Source organism: Poeciliopsis prolifica, unplaced genomic scaffold, assembly GCF_027474105.1.
Source record: "Poeciliopsis prolifica strain line A6 unplaced genomic scaffold, Auburn_PproV2 SCAFFOLD003, whole genome shotgun sequence".
NCBI lineage: Eukaryota > Metazoa > Chordata > Actinopteri > Cyprinodontiformes > Poeciliidae > Poeciliopsis > Poeciliopsis prolifica.
In genome coordinates, this window is record NW_026562378.1 from 18203030 (window position 1) to 18226673 (window position 23644).

General features: G+C 35.8%; 1 protein-coding gene across 1 annotated transcript; it reads right to left on the reverse strand.

Moving 5' to 3' along the window:
* Positions 1–550: 550 nt before the first annotated feature.
* myg1 (myg1 exonuclease) lies at positions 551–22119 on the reverse strand. The gene is made up of 7 exons (XM_055021364.1): positions 21806–22119; positions 20684–20796; positions 14689–14848; positions 13702–13851; positions 10159–10281; positions 8478–8659; positions 551–932 (listed from the first exon to the last, which is right to left on the reverse strand). Exons 1-7 carry the CDS (start codon positions 22085–22087, stop codon positions 743–745), a joined length of 1200 nt encoding a protein of 399 aa, XP_054877339.1. The 5' UTR covers positions 22088–22119; the 3' UTR covers positions 551–742.
* Between the last annotated feature and the right edge of the window lie 1525 nt (positions 22120–23644).

The window sequence follows — 23644 nt, forward strand, 5'->3', positions numbered from 1 at the left end:
AACATGTCACTTATATTTTTTTCCCCTTGCTGTGGCATTTACACAGTAACACCTGCAATGATAGTAAAATAAAATGTCATGTAGAACCAGAGGCATAAGGTCAGCTTCATGAAAGCAGGCAATAAGAGGGGAGTTATAAAAAAAAAAAGCTTTGGAGTGGAAGAGTACTAATGAGAAAATTTAGGGCACATCCTCAGAGTTTATTAGTGGGAAATTGACTGTGCCAATAACCTTGTCAAGGCACTGGGTGAATCAGGGAACACCTCCTCCATGCCGTTTGGAAATTTAATTTCTCTGAATTAATCAGGCGTCATTATTGACGCTTTGATCTCGGAGCTGGACGAAGTGGCGTCTGAATCTCTTTGTTGTGCTTTGGTTAATGTCAGCAATACTGGAAATGAAAGGAAGAACCACCGTCCAGGTGTGTATATAAATCAACCCTTGAAGGTAAGGCCATGGTATTCACAGGCTTTGAAGATGCAGGAGCTGATCTATCAGATGGCAACATATATTTACTCGACTGAGGTGAAACCAAAGGATTAGAGCAAAGTGAGAAATACTGTTTGTTTATTGATGTTTTTAATCCAGCAGGAAATATGAATACCAATGTGGCAGCCACAGTGGTCTTTATCGCATAGAAAAACTACAAGACAGCTAGAGACTCATGATGTAACAAAACCATTATAATCTATACCAACACGTTATTCTTCTTTATAAAGCATTGGCTGCTTGTTCTGGACATTTAGCTGCTTCCGTTTGCAGGAGACTGGGCAGCAGCCTGCAGGGTCCTCCTGGCCATCTCCTGGGCTCCTTCCTGGGTCTTGTTGCCGCCAATAAATCCTCCAGCGTGGACAAAGACACATCCTTTAATGCCACTGAGCTCCGACAGCGCTTCATCTCGCACACCGCGCCACTCTTCTGGAAGGGACAGCCTGGGAACAGAAGGGGGAGTTGTTCAAACAGATGGACACCACATGCTTCACTTCCTGTTTATCATTTATTTCTATTAAACAAGGCATCAAAATAGAAGAACAAATATGTAATCTGGAATGAAATGAGAAAAAAGTTGAAAACCAAACCAGTCAAAAGATATCAGCCTTGCTGACAAATGACTTTTCAGTTAAATTTTTAAGCAATATTAGACATGAGCTGAATGCAGGCGTCTAAATAAGAGCAGCTGCAGCTTTTGCCTTCCATCAACTTGTGAAGTAATAAAAGACCATTTCTAACAACTTACAGACCATCAGCTACAGTGAGAAAGATTCTTTATATCTTTGTGTGAAAAACACTCAAAATGGGAGCCTAGCTTCCAAGAAATGGATGTTCAAGTAAAGTTCACTCCAGAATTGCTGTCCAAAGCCCAGACACAATACAGAAACATCTCAGCCTCTATTTGTCTCAGTTAACACTTTAGAGGTTAAAGTTTATGGTGCGAATGAACAAAAATGGCTTGTCTACAGAAGTTACCAAAAAGATTTTTTTTTAAACAATAAAAACTTTGCCCACACATTAGATTGTCTAAATGATAGTGAAATAATGTTATTTAAATAAATAAAAAATGAGTTGATGCGTTCAGTTTTAATGCCCAGTGCATTTCAGCTCTTATTACAAGTACTTTATATCACAATTAGGTCAAACTTCATATTTTTCCACTCACAATGTAGGAAGTTTTCAGTAGAGATATGATACAGGTATCTATAGCTCTAGAAGAAATGAAGAAGCCACTGCACTGAACTCCATCAAAAACCCCCTGGTTATTCCACCAAATATTGATTTCTGAACTCCTCCTGAGTTAAATATTAGTATTGTTTCTAAATGAATATGAACATGTCTTCATTGCATTATTTGAAGTCTGAAAGCACTGCATCTTATTTTGACCATTTCTCATTTTCTACAAATAAAACTACATTTTTGCTTGGAATTTCAAAGAAAAGCTGTCAGATGTTCATAGAATAAAAGAACAATGTTAATTTTACTAAAACATTTACCTATAAACAGTAAAATCTGAGAAGCTGATAATTTTACAGTGGTCTCTGTATACTGTAGTTGAACATATTGACAATGGGACAAAAAACAGGGTCTTGAAATACAAATATGTTTTAAGGCCTTTATTCTATACTTTCAGTAGTAGAAAGAGCTTTAAGGAAATTTCAGATAATTCAAAATGATGTGTAAAAGTTAAAATGTTTCCTTCTCTGAGTCAGAGTTCAGGGTTTGATCAGATCAAATCATGAATCTCTCATTTATTGTGGCTAAATCAGAGAATTGTTTGTCCAAATTAAAGTTATGTTAAGATTTTCCCTTAATTTAAGAGTTATAAGGACACAACTATTGTTTAAAGTACTGCTGCTAGCAAACAACTTTAAGACTGAGTTGTTATTAAATAGGACAGATATAGATACAAACCTAATAGACATTTTAGCACAAATGTAACTATCAGGTTAAGAGCAGAAAAAGTTAATTTATCTGGATACATAAAAGAAACAAAAATTATAAAAAAAAACATACATGACATGAAAAATGAATCCAATACAAAATGTCCACATCACTTTCCAAAACAACTCGCATTGTCCTCCTTTTTTCAGATTCAATGACCAGAAAAACAAGAGATGAGCAGCTGCCATGACGTGAAAGTAACCTTTGCACACAGCAAATCAAGCATCAGCACCTGCAATAATAAAAGTCGGCTTTATTCTTCTCCAGCAATGTGGAAAATCACGAGTCGACAAAGTGGCGGGCGAGCCATACTGTGTCGGAGTCAACAAGCAATCTTACAAAGTGCGGGAAAAGATTGACTCTGCGGGGTTTTATGAGCTGACCTCCACGAAGCATCTCTGGATGAGGCGTATAGAAGCTGACAATTCATAAAATGTGGAGCAGCTCATTTACCTCCTACTGCATGTAATAGACACGTCTGTCAACAACAGCAAGGCCAATCGATGAAAACGCATTACTAGTTACCTCGAGCGTGCGCGCATCTGCATGTCATTTCTACTTTGATGGTATTATGATCTCCATTGTGTTAGTTTCCAGCCCTCCTTCAAGGACTGTTAAATTTAGCATATTTTCACTCTGATTTAATTCTGACTCTGCACTTCATTGCTCACCTCTTGCAATTTAACAGTCTCTGAAATAGGCTTTAAATTACTTCAAATGGTTCAAAACCCGGAGAGAAAATGGCCCCAGATCCTAAAAATATTCTCCGTCTTCTTGCTTGAATATGGAATGAATTATGGATGTATGCATTTAAACTTGTCAAAAATAAGCCGACACACCTGTCAAACAGTTAAAAGTTGTTGTGAGGAGCTTTTTAAAATGTCTGTCTGAAGCATTCTGCCATTTTCTAAAAATAAGTAACATCTCATAAAATCTGTATACCTAAAGGGATAAGCAACCAAGAAAATAATAAATAAGCACCACATAAAAACTGGGATTACTCTCAAGAGAACCCAGTTTCACACCAATTAGAATTGTCACATGACCACCTAAGGTGTAGAGCATGTCAAAGCTGCTGAATAATCTCCGTTAAGGGATCAACAAATCGATTGCTCCACAGTATGGCTGGAAAACAAGCTCAGAGGAAAGGTCAACAGGGGTGGTAATGAGCGAAGGAGTGGAGGTGGAGGGGGGATGATTACTGCTGTAGCTGCTGCTGTTATGGCAGAGCAGGAAACTCCTTTTCCCAAGATGACCAGGCTAAAACTATGACCTCAATTAGCAAATTACAATCTCACAGGAGAAGGTAAATCTCAGCTGATACAAAGTGATTCTTTATAAAAAAATATTATTTCAATTTAGACAACACTGGAGAAAACAAACATCAATAGTTCAAAGCTGCAATTATTGACATCATGCAGTACTTGACCGACTGGTTGCCTTTCATCTATAGAAATGTACGCTTTTAGTATTAAAATATATATCCTATATATAATTAAACAAGATAAATTATTTATCTTACTCTTCTGTAACTTTATGTTGTTGTGTAATTTTTTATGAATATTCATAACTTTACCAACTTATGGCATAATAACTTCACTTTTACCCAAAAGAATAATACCTTAATTTCCTTTGATTTATATCTGGTAGTAATGAATTCAAAGGCTTGCTGCTTCTACTATGTCAATAATGTTAGGATTGAGACAGAGGAGGTGGATTTATTTATAGTTACCGAAAATAAATTCTCTTAAAGCTTTTGATTTCCTGTGATAATATTAATTAAATATTGGAAAACCACAAAACTTGCATGTTTACCACAATACATACCGCAAAATATCATAATAAAATGGAAACCTAATTGCGACATCTTGGAAAAAGATGTCGCAATTAGGTAAATTATACCAGCCAGCCTTTTTTTGTTTGTTTGTTTTTTAAACTCGTTTCTAAAATTGATTGAAAATATGGTAGGAAAAGACGATACAAAGTACTAAAATTCTGCAGTATCATAAGGTTACAGATGACAGCAGCTATTTTTCTTGCACAAATAATGGTGTTTATTTGCTTTTTCCCATGATTTCTACAGAAAGAATACTTTCACTTCCATCTTCCTTCCGTTGGCTCATATTTCCTTAGCAATGTGATGCAGATAAAAATAGGCCTCTTTCGCCCCAGGTGCAGTGGCAGGGACACAGGCGATAACAACACCCCTTTTGCAGAGTCGGCACAAGCTTACTGGGAGGAAACAGGCCACCCAGAGAAGAGCCATCTGGAGCTATGTTTTTTATTTTAATCCATCGTATAAGCCATTGTTCTCATGTTGCTCCCCACCAACCAGCATGTTTTCATTAAATTAAATCTTTGAGGTGCTCCAGGACAACAAACAGGTGACTGACTTTTAAGTTCAAACACGCTGCTGCCGGATAGGATTCTGTAGAGGTGTGGAAAAATGTCTAGCAGGAGGATGAAGACGGGAACGGCAGAAAGTGTGAAAGCTGAGAAAGTGAGACAGTACAAGAAGACGACGAATTGGAGAAGGAGCGAAAATAGGATTAATAAGAAGGAGCAAGACAGATGGAAAAAAAAAGTGACGAAATGTAAGAGGATAATTATGGGACAGACAGAAAACTCCCAAGAGAAAGGAGGAGCAGAGTCGCTGAAGAAAAAAACCCTAATTGGAAAGCTGGAGAAACAGGAGCTTGTGGAAAGAGGTGAAAAATAAAAGTCGCCAACATGACACCAACTGGTAAGATGAGGAGAACAAAATCAAATTTCTTTTTAACTTCCTGTGTGTGCGCACAATTTGGTCAGATGGTCCCCCGCTGCTTCCAAGAAACTCACAATCAGTAATGAGCCCTTCGGGTCTGACTCCATCAAAGGTGGAGGAGAAATATATTTAAAGAACAGAGCAGTGAAGAGGTTAGAGATGCTATCTAGAGTGACAACATGGACTAAATTCCAGTAAGATATATTTATTTAAAATGTAATTTTCTGTTAATATAAAGTTCAGACTCAACTGTGATATTCTTATGATAAAGTTAAATAAAAATCCAATTCGCTCAAAATATTATTAAGCAAAAATGCGAAAATGTATAACAGTCTGATTACTGATATTTCAAGCAGCAATAGCTGATGCAACAACTGCTGCTACTGCTGGAGAAATAACATATTTGTTGAAGGCTGTGCACCGCTGTGCAAACACCTTCACAGTTTCCAGATTGGTTAGATTTTTAGTTGAAGTTTAAAGGCTTTTTGTTTCATTAACAGGTGAAAGTTTTAATTTTAATAAGTTATCATGAGTTCCGTTATATCGCAAAGAAGATATATTTTAACAGGCCAGTGTAGACTTCAGAGATTCACAGAACTTCTTAGAAAACAATGTGTTAAGTTTCCTTCAGTTATTTTAACAAGTAACATCAGAAATAAAACAAAAACTTTTAGTATTTTATTGTCCACAAGTCATGGCCAAGATTTGGATATGAATTGCTAAAAAAGACAGAGCACACAGTCTCACCAGTTGCATTAATTTTTCTCTTTTTCTTCCTAATTTTTCACAATATTATCTGCTGTCATTTTCACTCATTAACTTAATGAATTTGGACTAATCTTATCAACTTTTATTACATTTACCTTTAAACGTTTCCAAGCAATAACGGCAAACAAACAAACAAAAAAAAAACTTCAGAATGTCTCACAGGCATCGTAGGATTTCTAGCTGAACCAATTAATCTTCGCCAACACAACCCTCCAAACTAAATGTATAATAAGCAGGATTATGCATAAAATCTTAATTAAATGTCCCCAATCAGCTTCAGAGCATACACTCAGATGTATGGCAGTGCTTGAAATTGTTTTGAGTTTTCACTTACAAATAATCTTAGTGTGAAACCAGAATTCAGCTGCAAGCAGGAGATAGATACACATTTTATAAAATTACCTTTAATTAAAGCTACACAAATTAACTTTCAGTGTAAGTTTCTTAACTAAAGCTTTTGCAACCTGGTAAAAATGAGTAGCTAGTTACTCACACTGTATCTCTGTCTTCATTTTTCATTTGGATATAATTTACATTAATGTTTAATAACCGATGAGTTTTTAAAATGACATTTGAGAAAAAAAATGTTTTCTTAATATAAACTCCTGCCTTGTATGACACAAAAAAATAAGGTAAGATTTTATCCAGCATACTGACAGCGGGTATTAAATCATATGCCAAGTCTGTAAATGGCTCTCTATTGTTCTCCTTTGCCCAATAAAATTTTATTGATTTGTTATCTGACAGAAGAGATGATTCAGACATTCATAAAATGACATTTTTCAATTTCTAACATGAATAAATTGTGCAAACTTTCTTGACACCAGCTTTGACTGTGCAATAAAGGTTTGGAAACAGGACTGGCTATTCTGGTCTCTGGGTAAATATTACCTCAACCTGCAACAGCAGGCTGGCAGTAATATATCCATGAACTAACTGAACCATATTAAATTTTAAATGTGAATGCTTGCTATACCTACATTTTAAATGCTTTGTTAATTTATTTTAAAAGAAAGTAATTACAATTAAGAGCTTTGCTGTTTTAATATTTCACTTGATAATAAAACATGTGTTGTTTTTCTGTTCTCAAATACAGCGAAGAAATCCAAACAGCTAACAGAGTAAGTCACACTGGTTAGTTTTGTTGCTTCACTAGTAATCGGCTGAGTCGTCAGCTGATCGATGCTTTTGTTAATTGGCACCGCAGGAGAAAACAGGTTTGCGTCATTCTTAATTTCAAATATAGGAAGTGCATCTTAACAGGGAGCTCAGGCCAACAGAACCCCGTCATTGGGTTGTTCATTAAGTTAATATTTAAACAGGTATAGTGAGAGAGATTTACTACTTCATTACTGCAGATACAGAAGCTTTACTTTTCTTCAAAAATACTGTCGAGCATATGCTGTACCTAACATTCGGCATTTTCCTCATTTCTTTTTTTCTGTCTTATTGAGTTTGCTTAACAACTGCAGGACACAAATGGAATTTTCTGGATGTTCTCACCATTTTAGAAGAGTTCGAAACTTACAATAGAGTCTGAGTACCTCTGCTGTTGGAGCACTACTGCTGGAAAAATGGGACCGTTTGGCCAAATCGATGTTAATGCAAATGAGTATGCTTGAATAATTCATTTCCTACTGTCGATTATATCGAAATATTGATTATTTTGACAACCCCACAGCATATTTTACAATGACCATTGCAACTGAACACATTGTGCAGCTCTACATAGTGGCACACAACATTCTGTTAAACTAAAAGAGTCTATTTGAGGATTGACTGGCATTCACATTCTGAACAGGATGATGAGATAAGGACACAATATGCTAATTTCTATTGCTCAACAGAGCATGAATCCCACACTTATTAATATTAATGAAAACTAAAGCGTATAGGTAGTAGCTCCAAGTAAATGCAGCTGTCAAACAGGAAATATGTCGCCTAACTTCATTCAGAGCACTGGAGCTAATTAACAGCAGGGAGTCAAAAAAAAGATATCTGAGTGAGAGGTGTGTGTGCATATAAAAAAAAAACTGGTGGCTTCATCAAAGTGTTGATTGTGTTTACGTCTTCCTGCTCCTCGGAGAGAGCTGTGAGAACAAAACTGCTGTCCTGACTAAGATATTACCTTCTTGCAAACGAGTAAAAACAAGTTATTCAGACTTTGTAGGAGGCATGCTCTCCCTGGATAACATGCTCACACTTCGTGAGCTGTTGTCAAATGGTCCACTAGGCATTAAAGGTAAATCGTATCCCATCATTCGTCACTGTCACCAGACCTACGCTCACTTCCACACATGAAGAAAACTAAGGTTTGCCTGTAACAACATTTTATAAAACTGTTCAGTAGGAAGCTTTGTGGGAGCCAGAGTCACAAAGATACTTCTCTAGGATGTTCCCTACATTTAGACAGTCCAAAGCTGTGCCCTATACAGCATATTTGGCCTTTAAGTGACATTTAAAAACAAAAAGAACAGCAGAACTTGGTTCAAGTCTGTGTTGTGGCTACCTGTTCTGGAAGGTGTGAAGCCCTGCAGGGACACACTGGACACGCCACTGGCCGCTCTGGTCCGGGTAAAGGACAAACTTGATGGGAGTTTCTACATTTAGCTCTTTCTCGAGCGCAAACAAATGCTCCTTCCAGGGACAGCCACCCTGAGAGAACAGCAGCACCTCCCCACTGGGATCAACCTGGAAACAACAAAGAGGGGAAACTTCAATCAGAGAATTTTCTTTTCTTCCCAAGCCACCGTGTCAGACGGTTTGCTGCTGAGAGACGTTTAAGAAGTGAATGCTGAAAAATGTTTGTGGAAAAAAAGGAAAACTCTTGGCAGATGACTAAAATGAACCATCTGTTTTTACAATCTGTCTTTGGCAAGCTTCAACCAGTCAGATCATCAGAGTGGAACCAATTTTTAAAAAAATCTAACACTTAACTTAATCAGACAGGAGGGGAGCAAAAACATCTCCTCCAGTATTAAAAATTATAGTTACATATATGCTCTTCTCTTATTAAAAGTCGCTTCCCAGTGAGATATAATTGAAGCTCTGACATCTGCCTCCATGCCACAGATTATTGGTACTCCACTCAAACAGGCATCTCCAAATTCTGGCCAGTGGTTTGGCCTGGCCAAAATTTGTTTAGTTGTCCTGATCGAAACATCAGCAATTTCTTTGATAAAATGTTTATTCAAGACTTTCAAAACCCAAATGGTCTAGATTATTGCTGTACTTCATGCAAGTAAAAGTAAAAAGAAAGTTTTGATGCTCTCTGAGGTTTTATTATGAATCACAAGAATACATGAATGAAGAGCAGCTGAAGAAATGCCATCCAGCAACTACAGATGAACAAACAGTAAACACAAAGTCAGTGCTTGCTTTTTAAGTTGCTAAGTGAACTCAACAAAGTTAGATTAGTTGTTTGTTACATTTAATCACCTCATAAATAAAATGTCTTAAAAACATTTAGAGCCACATGGTTGATTATTGCTGTGCCTGAATGTCAATGTGCAGACTGTGCATCCAACTGAACAAATTTTTATTGACTACTGAATTACTTTTTATTCAGATATTAAAATTCAACACATTTAAACAAGTCAGGCTAACAAATATAAAGATTTAAGGATTTCTTTCCACTGCGGGAGAATAAAAGCACATTTCTGTTCAATTTAATGGACATATATTGTTTGTAGGTTTCCTAGAAATGTTTGAGCTTTTATCATGACAGTTCAAGTAAAAGGTGCAACAGAAGCAGATTGTTTTTCATTTGAGTTAGACGCATGACTGTGCTGTTTTTCATTTTCTGCGTAGTCTCAACATAATTTCAAAGCTCAAGCTATTTATCAGTGTACATTTGACTTAGTTTTTTAACAGATGGCAATCTATGCATATATTCATACTTTAAACAATATTTAACAGTATGAATAAATCTTGAAGGATGTAAGCACCTCTTGGAGGCACAGGAAATATATCACAAAATGAAAACACAAACAAAAACAAAAGCAAATCACTTATACTTTGAAACATGCATATTTATTGATCATTGCTCACAACAAATGTGTTTTATGAATTACCTTCACCTTTCAGACATGCTTTGTTCACAACTTTTCTGTTTTGTCAGTGCATTAATAAATAGACATTTATTCTTTTTAACAAAAAGAAGAGTATATTTCTATTCACAGTGCTATTACCTGATGTCTCTCTTTGAATGCTTGTTCAACCACTGCTCGGGCTGGCAGCCAAGAGGATTTGTAGAAATCTAGACGGTCCAGAAACTCTTCTCCAACCATCTTCAGGGCCTTCCTGAAGCCATCCTTGTGAAAAATTTAAGAGATTAGCTTGTGATTAATTTCGAAGTTTCTTGGAGGACTGCATTAAGAGCACTAAGGAAATGCATTCAAATGACATCTTCATGCATCATCACAACTGTTTCCAGTTTGTTTCAGAAATTGCTTAATATAAAAGTCAAAAGAAAAAGAATAATAATTGCAAAATAATTGTTATATAAGACAATATAAGTTGTGCATAATCATTTTCAAATTAATCTTTATATTCCTTAGTCACAATGTCTTCACCACACTCATTTTAGCGTCAAGTAGAGCTAAATCAACCTGACAGGTCACAAATAGTGTAAATGTGAAACACCTGAAATGAAATATCTTAAATATTAAAAGTAGTCCTTTTGTTTTGCACATGGATAATTCAATAAGTATTGCAGTTTGCTATATTGGGCAGCTTCTGAAAGAACTAAAGAGTTCTGACAGTCTAAATACTGATAATAGTTTGCTTTAATAAGACACAATCCATCGAGGTAAATGTCTTTAATAGGTCAAAGAGAAGAGCTGCAGAGTGTTTGTCATCTAGAGACCTCAATAAAATCTTTATTTCAAGGGTACTGTGGCTGCCTCTTCAGCTGAAGACATAAGGTACATGATTACTAAAAAGTCTGAGTTCCACTTTTATAAAAGGTTCACAGATTTTAACAAGAACAGGCAGTTTTTATATGGGTTTGTAGCTGTTAAGTCTGCAGAACCACCTGCTTCAAATAATGAGAGCCTAATGGAAAATTTCCAGATGAAAGGGATCTAATTTGTCTCCAAAGAAAGGTTGGAAATTAAACTCATGCTTTTGCTCATGTATGTATTATTTTTTCCACATGATATGTACAAATCAACTAAGTTGATGTAAAAACAAAAAAGAAAAAAAAAAAGGTAAGATCTCACAAACACAGCACAAACATTTCCACACACAGCTTCACACTGTATGACATAGAGAGGTCTAATCTGTATGCATCTGAATGAGAAGTCTGAAGCAGCAGAGGGTTTTCGCGGTCATGGATCGAGGAGATGAAAATCCAATACGCTTTTTTCAATTATAACTCACAGCCTGCTAAGAGCTCACAGGTTAGTCTACCATAAATCTGTCTCAGTTTTCCAGTGACGCCCCGAGATGGCTTCCCAGAAGGATCAGTCAGTGTGGAAATTGGAGGAAAGTACCCAGACGAAAAAAAAATAAATAAAAAAATTGTGTGGGAGCTGAATTGTGAAAAAAAAAACAAATAGGCCAACTAGTCCCCTAAGAGCCCTTACAATGGAAAAAGCCATTGGTATAGTCAACATATTTGCAAGGCTGGCAACACATATCTCATGAGGGCTTTCTGAAAACAGGTGCTGATTCCCTGAAGACATTCTTATCCTGCACTAATGAGACAGAAAGGTGACACTGGGTCGTCGTTGAGTCTGTTTCTGTTCAGCTTTAAATTGAACCTCTGGACACTAATTGCTTTGCACCCATTTTGTTAGTCACAACACTTTTAACCCATTTAGGTTTTTTTGTCAAGACAGCTTTTTCATTATGCATGTCACTATAATTAAGAGGATTTTTTTTTTATACAGGAACCGTCTCAGTGCAAAGCTTCATGTCTAATATCAAAGCCAAACAAAAGGTGGCTGTAGGCAATTGAAAATTTATGAAGGTAAGAGGTTAGCCATCATTCATAATGGAAGTTCAGGCCATCTTGTCATTAAGCATAACAAGATGAATATCACTTTATATCAATTATTATTCCTCTAAAATATCTAAAAACAAATCAAACCTCATCAATTTTACATGTTACATTGGAAAAACCTTTCATACTTTAGATTTCTTACATGTAAAACATATAACTTTCATTTACCATGTATGGATCTATAAATATGTAAATTGCTCACATCCTCTATTTCCATCTTCTGCTGGTGACTGCAACAAATCTGAAAACCTTCACCTTCACTTGGAACATGTACAACTTCTCAGCGATGCGCAATGGCAGACTGAGATAACTGTGCAGTTCAAACCGTGTGTTTAGAGCAGAAACAAAGGGACTTGGTTCAACACAACAGAACAGGTGAAGAATGTTAAAACATGAAACACTTTCAGAACTAATATTTAAGAACTGGTTTTCAAAAGGTAAAGAGGAAATGTTTTTTATTTCAGTTTGAATGGTGCCTTTCTCCACCTGTAGATAGATAAAATAAGCATAAACATAATAATTATTTCTGTCTCATTTTAAGTGTATAAACCGAAAGACATATGTATTGATTGCATTTAGACGGCTTATACTGCATTAATGTTGAAGCAATTGAGTTGTTTAATTCAATGTGATTTACATATTTAAAATATGCATTACCAATATAATAGCTTATTAAATCTGATTGCAATGATCATATCAGATCAAATTAATCCAATTTTTACTTAACTCATGTCTCAGACCTCTATCAGGTGTGGGTATCTCCTCCAGTGAGATCTTGTAACAAGCTGAATAATTACTGGTATGGAAAACATGAATTTAGGAAACCACTACATTAAAACAGGTTTTTACAAAGGTCATTAAAATTGTATTATGTCAGTCAGAGATACTGTGGCTGATACATTAATGATAATGGTATTATATATAGATTTTTTTTTCCAGATATGCATATGCTGACTACTGGTTTTCCAGAGGGCAGCTTACCACTGTGCAGAGGATTGTAATAATTAGGGTTTCAAAGTGGCTGATAAGTTCCCATGGGTAACACTCAAGATTTAAAGTGTTTTTTTTAATTCTATAAAAAAAAAATAAACATAGCATAGATGACATTTATATTTGGAAGAATATGTATTGTTTATTGAACAATTGTTTTTCTGTACCTTTAACATAAGGCGCATAACTTAAAAGATATCGATTCACATTTAAACCAGCCTAAAACCTAAAAGGGGCTGTTGTTTGTTTTCGGTGTCTGTGTACACTACACTCATTTTTTCCTGCCCAAAAACACTTTTTAACTGCTGGAAAAATATTTTCATCCTTCCAGTTTTATCAAGCTTTGCTGCTCTTTTCTGCTTGTCTGCCTAACAATGACAAAGCACTATTACTGTACAGAGATATTTGAAGAACGCAACTTTGGCTTGAGAAAACTGGCATGATCTATGACTGACTGGAGGGCATCTAGACATTGTTCCAGGCCAAAATTCAATACTTTTTCAAAACTCTTTGTTCTTTTTTAGGCAGTTCTAAAAAATGTTACCAATAACTATGCAGAATAAAGCTACTCCTAACATCCCTTATTTAATTATTGACAAAATTAAAACGTTAACGAAAACCATTAACAATTCTAAATAAATGACCGTAGATCCATAAAAAGGTAGAGTAACCCTGTGATGTTTCCGTTCCTCTCCACGTGGGAGTAAATCGCTCATGCGCAGTCACATGCGCTCACCTCAGTGTCCTGACTCTTGCTGTTCCAGCGAGGATTCAGATGTGCGACACGTGCACTCAGCGTGGAGGAAACGGCATAACGAGCTTCCCCATCATACTGTGAGATACCATTGTCTACAGCATCCACCTCCTCCACAAAGTTCTCGTACAGCTGTGAGCGAGTGAAGAGACACGTGACCCATTAAGAATCAGAAAGGAGAATCCACCATTTCTTTTTTAACATAAAGTCTGCTTAGTTTTATAAAGTCTCTGAAAAAACAAAAGGACTTGCGTAGTGCATATGAGATTGAAAAGAAGAAAGTAAAACGCATGCAAGGATTAGAAGAGACAAACAGAAGCTGATTTGGGGCAGAAAACCCTCAGTGCATCAGAAGGTCAATCACCAAAGAGCTGACATTTTGCAAGAGGCTTGAAAGGAAAACAAAGCACTTGTCTAAAACAGCTGAGAACAAGACATGAAATACTAAAATAAATAAAGCCTGAGCTATATCTAAAAGGATTGGCTTTAAACACAGCAATATATTAAACAAACCAAGGCAATATGAAGTAACAGAACTAATATTAAAGTTGACAAAAGGTTTGGCATCCTGAGACTCTAAAATCTGACAGCTGAGTGTTTCTGTTAGGCAAGAGTTCAGAAACAATAAATTATTTGAATTATCACTCCTTACTGACAATAATCAAGAGCAAACACATGGCTGCAAATTAAACAGTAACAAAATGGAACATTTTGCATTTATTACAGTGGCGTTGATTTTTTTAGTTTTGTAGTTTGCAGTTAAGATTGAATGCTTTACACTGTAATATGAGCAAATGCCTCTCCCGTTTGAGAAGCTTTTTGTCATCACAGCTTTCAATTTTATGATTAAAAACACACTGTTCAGTGAAAACAGATCTGATTCCAACAGGTGACTGTTAGTACAGTAAATAAAGCACCATCAGTGGCAATCCAGGGGCGACCATAAATCTGTTATCTTTCTTTTCTCACCTTGTCAAAAAGGATGTCCAGCTGCCTGTCATCCTCCTTCATCTGTGTCAGCTGGGCCAGCAGTCGGCGGCCAAAGTGCAGATAGACCAAACCGGCTGAGCTGAGCTTGGTCACCCACGGCTTCTCAGGACACAGACTGTGGAAGTTCTCTGTGAAAGTCCTGAAAGGAGAACAAGACAACCTCTCAGATCATCGTAGCAGAAACAAAGGTTTCCATTTATCACCATGTTTAACAAAGTTGAACTATTTCACTTTTTTAACCATTGTTAGTAGAGATGAGGTGGGATTAGTGACAAGCTGGTTAGAAACGAGTAAACACACCAAACCCAGTGCTACCAGGTCACGCTCACAACACTCTTTGGTGTGGATGTTTATCAGTCTTAGTGACTGAAGACTGAAAGCTAACTGTTCTCACTATGAGCAGGCTGGAGGCACAGAAATGTGAGCAGCTATTTAAGCTTGTGTACATTTTCTTTTCTTACATGTCAAGAATTGTAAGAAAAAGACTTTCAGCAGAGAAAAGTACGGTTGAACAGAGTGGGATTGAAAAGACGCAGTTTTTTTTTCCTTTACAGATGTCAATCTTTGGATTTGAAAATACTGCAATCTTTAGGAGTTAATATTAGGATTTACACAATAAGCACACACAGACTGTTTTTTTTTTAATGTTAACCATACTAACTGTTAAATAAGATGTTATTTAAATTTTTGTTTTAGGTTATTTGTAAAGCACTGCTTTATGGCTGAAGCTACTAAGGAAGTAATGTCTGATCAGTGCTCACTGCCTGAAAGCCATAAAAATATTTATATGCTTTACTTACAACTTCTTATATCACATATTTCATAGATAAATCATAATTACAAGGGTTTTTTTCTTCCTTTCGAACAAAAGCTGGAAATCAGCCAAAAAACACTGAAATTTAAATTTATAACTTTCAAGAAAGAAATTATAATAGGAGGTATATGGTTAGGTTTTAAATTATTCATACCTCAGAACAAGGAAATGTAAATGATCTTCCAAGAGTAGAGGACCAAAAATTAAGCTAAATGTAATATGTTTTAAATGTAATATGTAATAAAGAAATAATTTGGTGTTTAATATGTTACCTGAATACAAATAAAGGTAAACAACATGTGGAAAATAATGAAGATATGTTCATAAACTTAAGTACACTTACACTTTTACAGTAATGAAGAAATTAGCACCCTTGTGCTGTTATAAAACTACATTTTATTAATTGATCAATAAGTAGTGTGAAAGATTCCAAAACATATATACGTTCAATAAGGTTTTAGGTTTGAAGTGTTTACACAAAGCAGAGAATGAAGAGGAAACTGTTGACAACCAGCATTCTGGGAGGGTTATAATGCTATTTCCAAAACGTTTTGAGTCCATCATTTCACAGACAAAGAAATTCCCAAGCGGAAAAGATTCACGAGTTGCCAATCTTCCTAGCAGAGGTTGAACTATCACATTTGCCACTAGGTCAGAGCATGTAATTCTCAGGGGAGCTGAGATGCCAAAAATAAAAAAAAGTTAAGGACAGTGCAACTGGGAAATGATTTAACATATATGGCATGCATGGCTGAAAGGAGAAAAACACTGTTCATAGCATGACAGCAATACGCATGTTTCTGAAGTATGTGCAGAGAAACCATGAGATTTCTCTAGCAATGTGCTTCGGGCTGACAAAATAAAGTCTGTATGTTCCAGTTAATGATTATTTGGTTAGTAGATGACAGTTATTTCAATAATTGGCTTATCGCGATTAATCATTTCAGCCCTAAAGATGATTACTTCAAGTTTTTTGCTGTTTGTACTTACAGTAACAATAACTTACATTTTAGCTAATGTTGGTTAACTAAAGAACAGAGTACTACACAGCTGTTTGTCACAAAATGGTGACATGCAGATGTATTAAGCTTATGTACTTTACCCTAATGCTAATGTTTTGCCTTGTATTTATTATCTGAGATGTATATGTAATACTTTTAAGCTTCAAAATAATTCTCCACTCTGATGTGCTCCTCTGTGTTCTTTTCCAGTGCGTCTCTTAGGTTGAGCACATGCAGCCACTGCTGGTCTCCCCTCAGACACGTGCTGAGTTGGGTGGGCTCCAGCAATAAGCTACTGCTGGTCATTTAATTCAAGTTTAATTAGGATGCTTTGGCTACAGCACAGCAGAAAGCAGGATGTGAAACGAATGAGTGACATGCTAGTAGAGTAGGGGGTAATCAGAGCTATTAAAGGCCTAATTGGCCAAGCTGAGGCATTTCTACAGCAATATGGAGGATATCATACTGATAGGAAGAGAGTAAAAACAAAATCCCTGGCGAAAATGTAGAAACATATTCATGCTGAACGAGCCAAAAAAATAAAAAAAAAAGTCATCTGATCTGCTTGTGTGAAATCAACGTTACAGCATGAGCCACACTGACTCATAAGGGGGACAGATAAAAGGAAAAAGTTGTAAATGTTTTCGCAGAAAAAGTTTTGAATAAACTTTAGACACATGTTTACTAGCTAAACTACTTAATGTTTCTGATCCCTCTAATCATTAGAAGGATTGCTTAAAGCTGTGTATCTAGCCTGTCTCTCTCTCTCTCTGTGTGTGTGTGTGGGGGGGGGTGCGCGTGTGTGTGTGTGTGTGTGTGTGTGTGTGTGTGTGTGTGTGTGTGTGTGTGTGTGTGTGTGTGTGTGTGTGTGTGTGTGTGTGTGTGTGTTTCACGGGCTTATCAAAGCATTACAAGAAACATCCTACTTCTTGAAACTGGCAACGAGAAGAAATTAAGCTTGAGCAAAGAGGCAGAAAATCAGGCTGCATTTTCACTCCTTCTGAAAGGTAACATTTTAAATGCGACAAAAATCCAAACATCATTATTCTCAATTTGTATTTTATATTTTCAGGAAGAGCATCAACCACAACATTTAAACTGTAGGGTAATCCTATGCAGCTCCCCTGCCTGTGTCCCGGCCTGTGGATCAATGTTTGTGCAGATATCACAGAGATTCTAATTCAAACTCCGGTCTAAGGATGTCAGAAGCTGGGTCAGTGCATTGTTATTATATGAAAGGCATGTCAGAGCAGGTTTTGCAGAGCTGCAGGGTGCATTGTCAGAATTGAATGCTTTTATTGAAGTAACACCCATATAAATGTCAGGACCTCTCCTACTTCAGTGTAATATTGTGTTGAAACACAATTATGGCAAATTTCAGTTGACATTAATGTCACTTTTAAATGTTTAATAATAACAAAAATCTGAAATGCTGAATGAATTAAATTCTGGTGATATTGCATTAAATATTCTCAGTGACTACAAGTAGTTTAGGCAGCCTGCTGTGTCAAGATCCATTTTTCATGCAAATCTGCAACCTGGAACTTTTATTTCAATCCTAAATTCCTAAAGGTATTTCACTTCTTCAGTACAATGATGAGTCACATCTAATCCCAGATATTTTGTAAGAACTTAAACTAAACTTAAACATGCTATTATATTATATTATGAAACATTCATTTAGTAGAAAGTTAGCTAAGATTAATACTGGTACAACAAACCTTTACATTGCATACTAAAAGCAATTGATGGGTAATATCCTATTTTTCTTATGTTATATAATCAAGCTTTTTTTATATATTTGCCTTCAGCTTCTATAAAATAATATGCAAGTCTCATGTTATTAACTAATGCAAACACTAATGGCAAATGTAATTTGATTTTCTTTTTTTCATTTCTGTTTCATAAAGCTCATCTATCCATCCATTATCTTCTACTTAATCTGGTGTCAGATTGTTGTGGCAGCTGCCAAAGCAGAGAGGTCCAGAGTTTCCTCTCCCCAATCACTTGGGCTATCTGCTCTAATGGTTTCTCAAAGTTACAAATAGTTTTAAAATGCTATCTTCTTTTAGTGTAAGTTATTTATTAAACAAAAAAGCAAATAGATTTGATTATGAAGTTCAAACAATTTAACGTCTTTGGGGGGTGAAAGTAAAAAAAAACCGCTGCTAGCATTTTAACAAACTTATTTGTTGCCAGTTTATCTTGACTGCACAACATAATGACTCAAAACAGGGAAGCAACAATCAACTGGGTCTAAATTGATTCCAGTCCTGTCATCAAACTACTTTCTTCTTTCATTTGCCCCTTTTAAGGGACTCTGGAGTGAATTATCACCTCCATCTCATCCTATCATTAGCATCCTCTTCTGTCATCCCACCTCTCTTAATATTCTTGTTTACTTCATCCATAAATCTTATCTTTTCCTTACTGACTGCTAGCTCCATGTCAAACATTTTTTCCAATCTATTCACTATGCCTCCTGTCTTTCTGGTTTGAGTAGCAGCTACTAAACTGAAGCTGTACCTCTCACAAAATATAATGTATTATTTAAGATGTGGCAAAAAGCTTATAGAAGAATTCATGTCTTTATTGTATAAATGCAGCTGTCAAGTTCACGTGTCTTGCCACCATTTTCCAGATCTGTCTCCAGTATATGGCCCGCTTACATGCTTTCTTTCCAATATAATCATCATCAGCATATGTGAGTGACAGACACATTCTCCCGTGGCTTCCCACTGAGCTGTGGCAGCCTCTGAACCTCGTGAGCCAACAGCAGGAGGGGGTTCGATTGAAGGAGCACTAATTACCACTAACCGTATCGGAGGAAGAGAGCTCCATCATACGTTCATCACTCTAGCCATGAAAGTCATTTATGATCATAATCAGGACAGTAAGTTAGCAAAACACCTGGAATGTGATGTTGGGCAACGTGACCAAGCGTTCAGTGAAATCAGTCATGAGAAAGTTTGCTAGAAAAACAGAGCCTGTCCTTTCATTGTTCCTTCAGAGAAAGATTGTTTCAATATGTCAGAATAGCAACCAAGGGGAGAGTTACTTTGAAGGTCTAGATAATGAAAACATTCCTAATCTTATTATCTAAACATTATAATCAAAAAGACACAGAGAAACAGTGGCACAATAAATTATGTTAGAGACAGAAAACTCTAGGTGTAATAAGCAAGATTAATTACAGTGTCTGGCTCAAACTGGCACATCAAAATGTAATGTGTTCTGATAGCAATTTAAAATTGCAATATAGATGAGTAGCTAGAGACCAGAACTGAAACAGGCACCTTTTCTTGTTTTGTTTGTCGTAATGCAATAAACATTTACACAATAAAAAGTGTATTATGTATTTTCCAGGCACAGAGAGCAATTTTAAAAGACCATCAAGTAACTGTCACCTACAGTTGTTATAAAAATGCTGCATATATCAAACATGACCTAAAAGAAATATGCCTAGAAATTGGATTCTGTCTCTTTAAGAAACTCCTACTCTTTACAACACTGCACCTCCACCATTACATAAATGTTTGTCCATTTGCAACCGCTTTAAGGAGTGTTGAACTGAAAAGTAGTTCTTATGATGAGCTCAGCAGATCTCCCTTTCCACCAGGCATTTGGTAATTGCTGCTGTTGCTGCAACACCTTTTCCCATCACACTTTTTCCATCCTCTCAGCTTTTAGTGACTATGGCTAGAAACAAAACTCAGAACAAGCAGCTTCCTTAGAAATGACCTTTTGCGATTCATGCTCCTTGCAGAATTGTTAATGACCGTCTTCTGGACATCTGTCCAGTCAGCAGTCTTCCCAGGCTGAGAGACTATTTGAAGACTCAGTAAATCTTTGCATGTGTGTTGAGTTAATTAGTTGATTAAGGAGAGACACAATCATTTTACAGTGCTTAACATTTTCACACTATTGTATATTTCTGAGACAATACATTCTGTTTTCTTTGTAAGCTGTACTCATCTTGAAAGACTTGAGATATTTCACTTTGAGTAAAACAGGCTTCACAGTTTAAAAACAGTTTTAAAAAATTGTAGAACGTTTTTATAATATGCAAATTTTTTTAGATGCTTACAAAGAGTAAGTATCCATAGAAACTTATTTGCTTTTAGTTTCCAAAGGAAAGTTGGCCTGGATATAACAGTACCTCTGATGATGGTCATAGCGATGCCTCTTGGGGTCAAATTCTCCTCCCACGTCAACAACAACATCACATTCTGCCAGTACAGCTGCGTCTCTTGTTCTAACAATTTCCGCCTCCTGAAATAAGAACACAGTAACTCATAAATACATCACAGGAGAGAAGAAAAACGCCTAAATATCATGTAAATAGCATAAATATAATTACATATACATAATAGAAATCAAGAAGAGGTTTCTATTTTGAGTTCATAACTGGAGTTTATCAAATTGCATGAATCTTAAAACAATTCTTGGATGCCATATTTATTTTTATTTAATATATAGCTAAGTTTGATGCATTAAAATTTTGCTGGCTCATTACAGATGTAATTAGTTGGAATAATTTGCAAAGTCTTATAATTCTCACACCTTATATAAAAGAGAAACGGGTGAGGACACTGCAATGATCAAGAAGAGAAAAAGTCCTTTTGGACAATGCTGTATAGTAGTGCAACCTAGTGGGAAATAAACAAATGCTAAAAAACAATTTATTCAAGAGCTTATAATTTGGTTAACTCTGTTGTCACAAATCCCTTAGAATGTGTATTATTTTTCTGTCTTCTTTTACTAGATTTATGTTTTGTATTATAGCTCAGATTTATTGTACTATTTTATCTAAATATAAACGGATATAAATTTATTTCTTAACGCTGGTTTCTTTAATGAAAAGTCAGGACACTAATTTAGATCAAAAACAGGCATTAAATAAAATACAATAGGGAATACAAAGTTTTAACCCTTTTTTTAAGGCTAAAAATTACGATTTGGACAAATTTTTGTCTTTAAAACTACAAGGGAGTTTTGAACCCTTTTTCAAGTAGTTAAAATTCACTTTTCAACATTTGGTTAATGATTGCAGCACATTATAAGACATTTTCAGAAGTTAAAAGAACAAAAACACTCAAACATAAACATGTTTTATGAGAAAAAAATATTCTGATTATACAGACTCCAGATGTGATGCACTTCTAAGAACACCTTTTTTCGGTGCTACAGGGCCTCCTGGTGGCGGGTAGGTGCATAAACAGAAAACAATGGATGGAGTCTTTGAAAAGTCAGTTTCTTCTCTGTTGTTTGCTGTTCCTACCGTGTACTCCGGTAACTGGCGGAGGAAGAAGCAGGCCAGGACCTCGTCACAGTGGAAGGTTCCGTTGTGAGTGCCGATCTTTTTAATGGTCATTTCGTCAATGCGGATTCTCTTCGGTTCGCTTGACATAAATCGTTGTTCTGCGCTAAAATTGTACGCAGTGTTAAAAGGAAGCCGCCTGCACCGCAAATGTGACCCGTTTAAATGACACGAAGGGATTTTATGTCCTGCTGAATGGGAGATTTTTGTCAATTTAAGTGCAATAAGTCGTGGACTCCACATTCATGTAACTCCACAAGACAAGCGCTGTTGGCGGACACATTTAGCTGCCGGACCGGATGTTGGGCACTTAGTGCGTAACGAGCAGAAAGGCAATTTTTGCTTACATGCACACACAAGAAAATTATAATAAAAATAATAGCGAAGTAATCTGAATTAAACTATATTAAAATATTTTTCCTCTTTTGAAAACGGTAAAAGAATGTGTATGGCAATTTACTGACAGTAGATGGCGCTGCAGACCCTAAAATAATCAAGTCTTTTTGGAAAACAACTAAACTGAGAAAAGATTCAATCGAATTAAATGCTAATGACTTTTTATGCTAGTAAAAGAACAATTCTAACTTAATGGGGTATTATTTATTTCAGATCTTAGGTTTTATTATTATCATTACTATTTTTTATTATTAAGGCTATTTTATTTATACAGTGTTTGATGTTTGCAGTTGTATTTTATTTTTAATTTCTGGAAATAAGATGCTTTTTAGCAAATCAAATTAGTATTTGTGCTCATGGCAACCCATTCCATTTTTTCTAAGAAATAATTTTGGGGCTTTCTTGTAGCAATGTTCAGCAAAAACTGTTTTTACGTCTTCATAAAAACCTATAGAAAAATATCTGCAAATAGTGGCTGAAGAAAGTCATGAAATTCTTTGAAGGGTCTTTCAAAAATTGGGGGGAAAATTGCATGTGTAAAACATACAAATATTATTAATATCGATGCACAAATAGATGCATGTTTTGTAGTGTTTTCTAATTGTTCAACCTATAAAATCTTATTGTTCTTCTTTTTTTTTTCATTAAAGTACAAATAAACTCTCACTCCAAATAACTTTTTCTCAGTATGGCCTTCAAAGTTTATTGACAAGGTAATTAACCAGATGGGTTAGTTACAACTATTAGACAGTAACAGATGTGTCTTTTCCATGTGGAATTAAACATCTTATCTTCTATCTTATCCTGATGTTTATTCAATTAGATCATGTTTTTGCTCCTGCTTATATTCCACACCCCTGAATTGTTGATCTGCAGTACAGGCTTACGAAAACAACATGTGTTGTTTGAGAGGTGCATCTTAAAAATGTATTTTCTGAGTAATCTGTTATAATCTGGAGCGGTTGGTTTACTTCACAACACTAGATGGAGCAGCGGACCATTGAGTGTCTTTATTTTAGAGTCTTTATTTTAGAGAACCACTAAGCAAGTTTTTCCAAAACTTAATTTATCTTAATGAAATTTAGTCATTGATTTGAAGTGGCATATTCCAACTTCTTTAGAGTTCTGGGTGTTCAGGGTTTTATTTAAATAAAAAATGGTGCCTGTTTTCCAACAGCAAACTCCTGTAAACAACCCAAATATTAGTTTTAATGATTGTTGACTTAAAATTCTTTAAATTGTTAATATACTGACTCCATGACTCCACTACAGGCTACTGCAATTTATTTTAGTCTTCACTGAGTCACTTTAGGCCTTCATAAATCAGCACCATGGACAGTACCTCAACAGCTAACTGAACTGTGATAGAAGTCATTTGTTGTTTTGGTAACACACCCTCTCTTT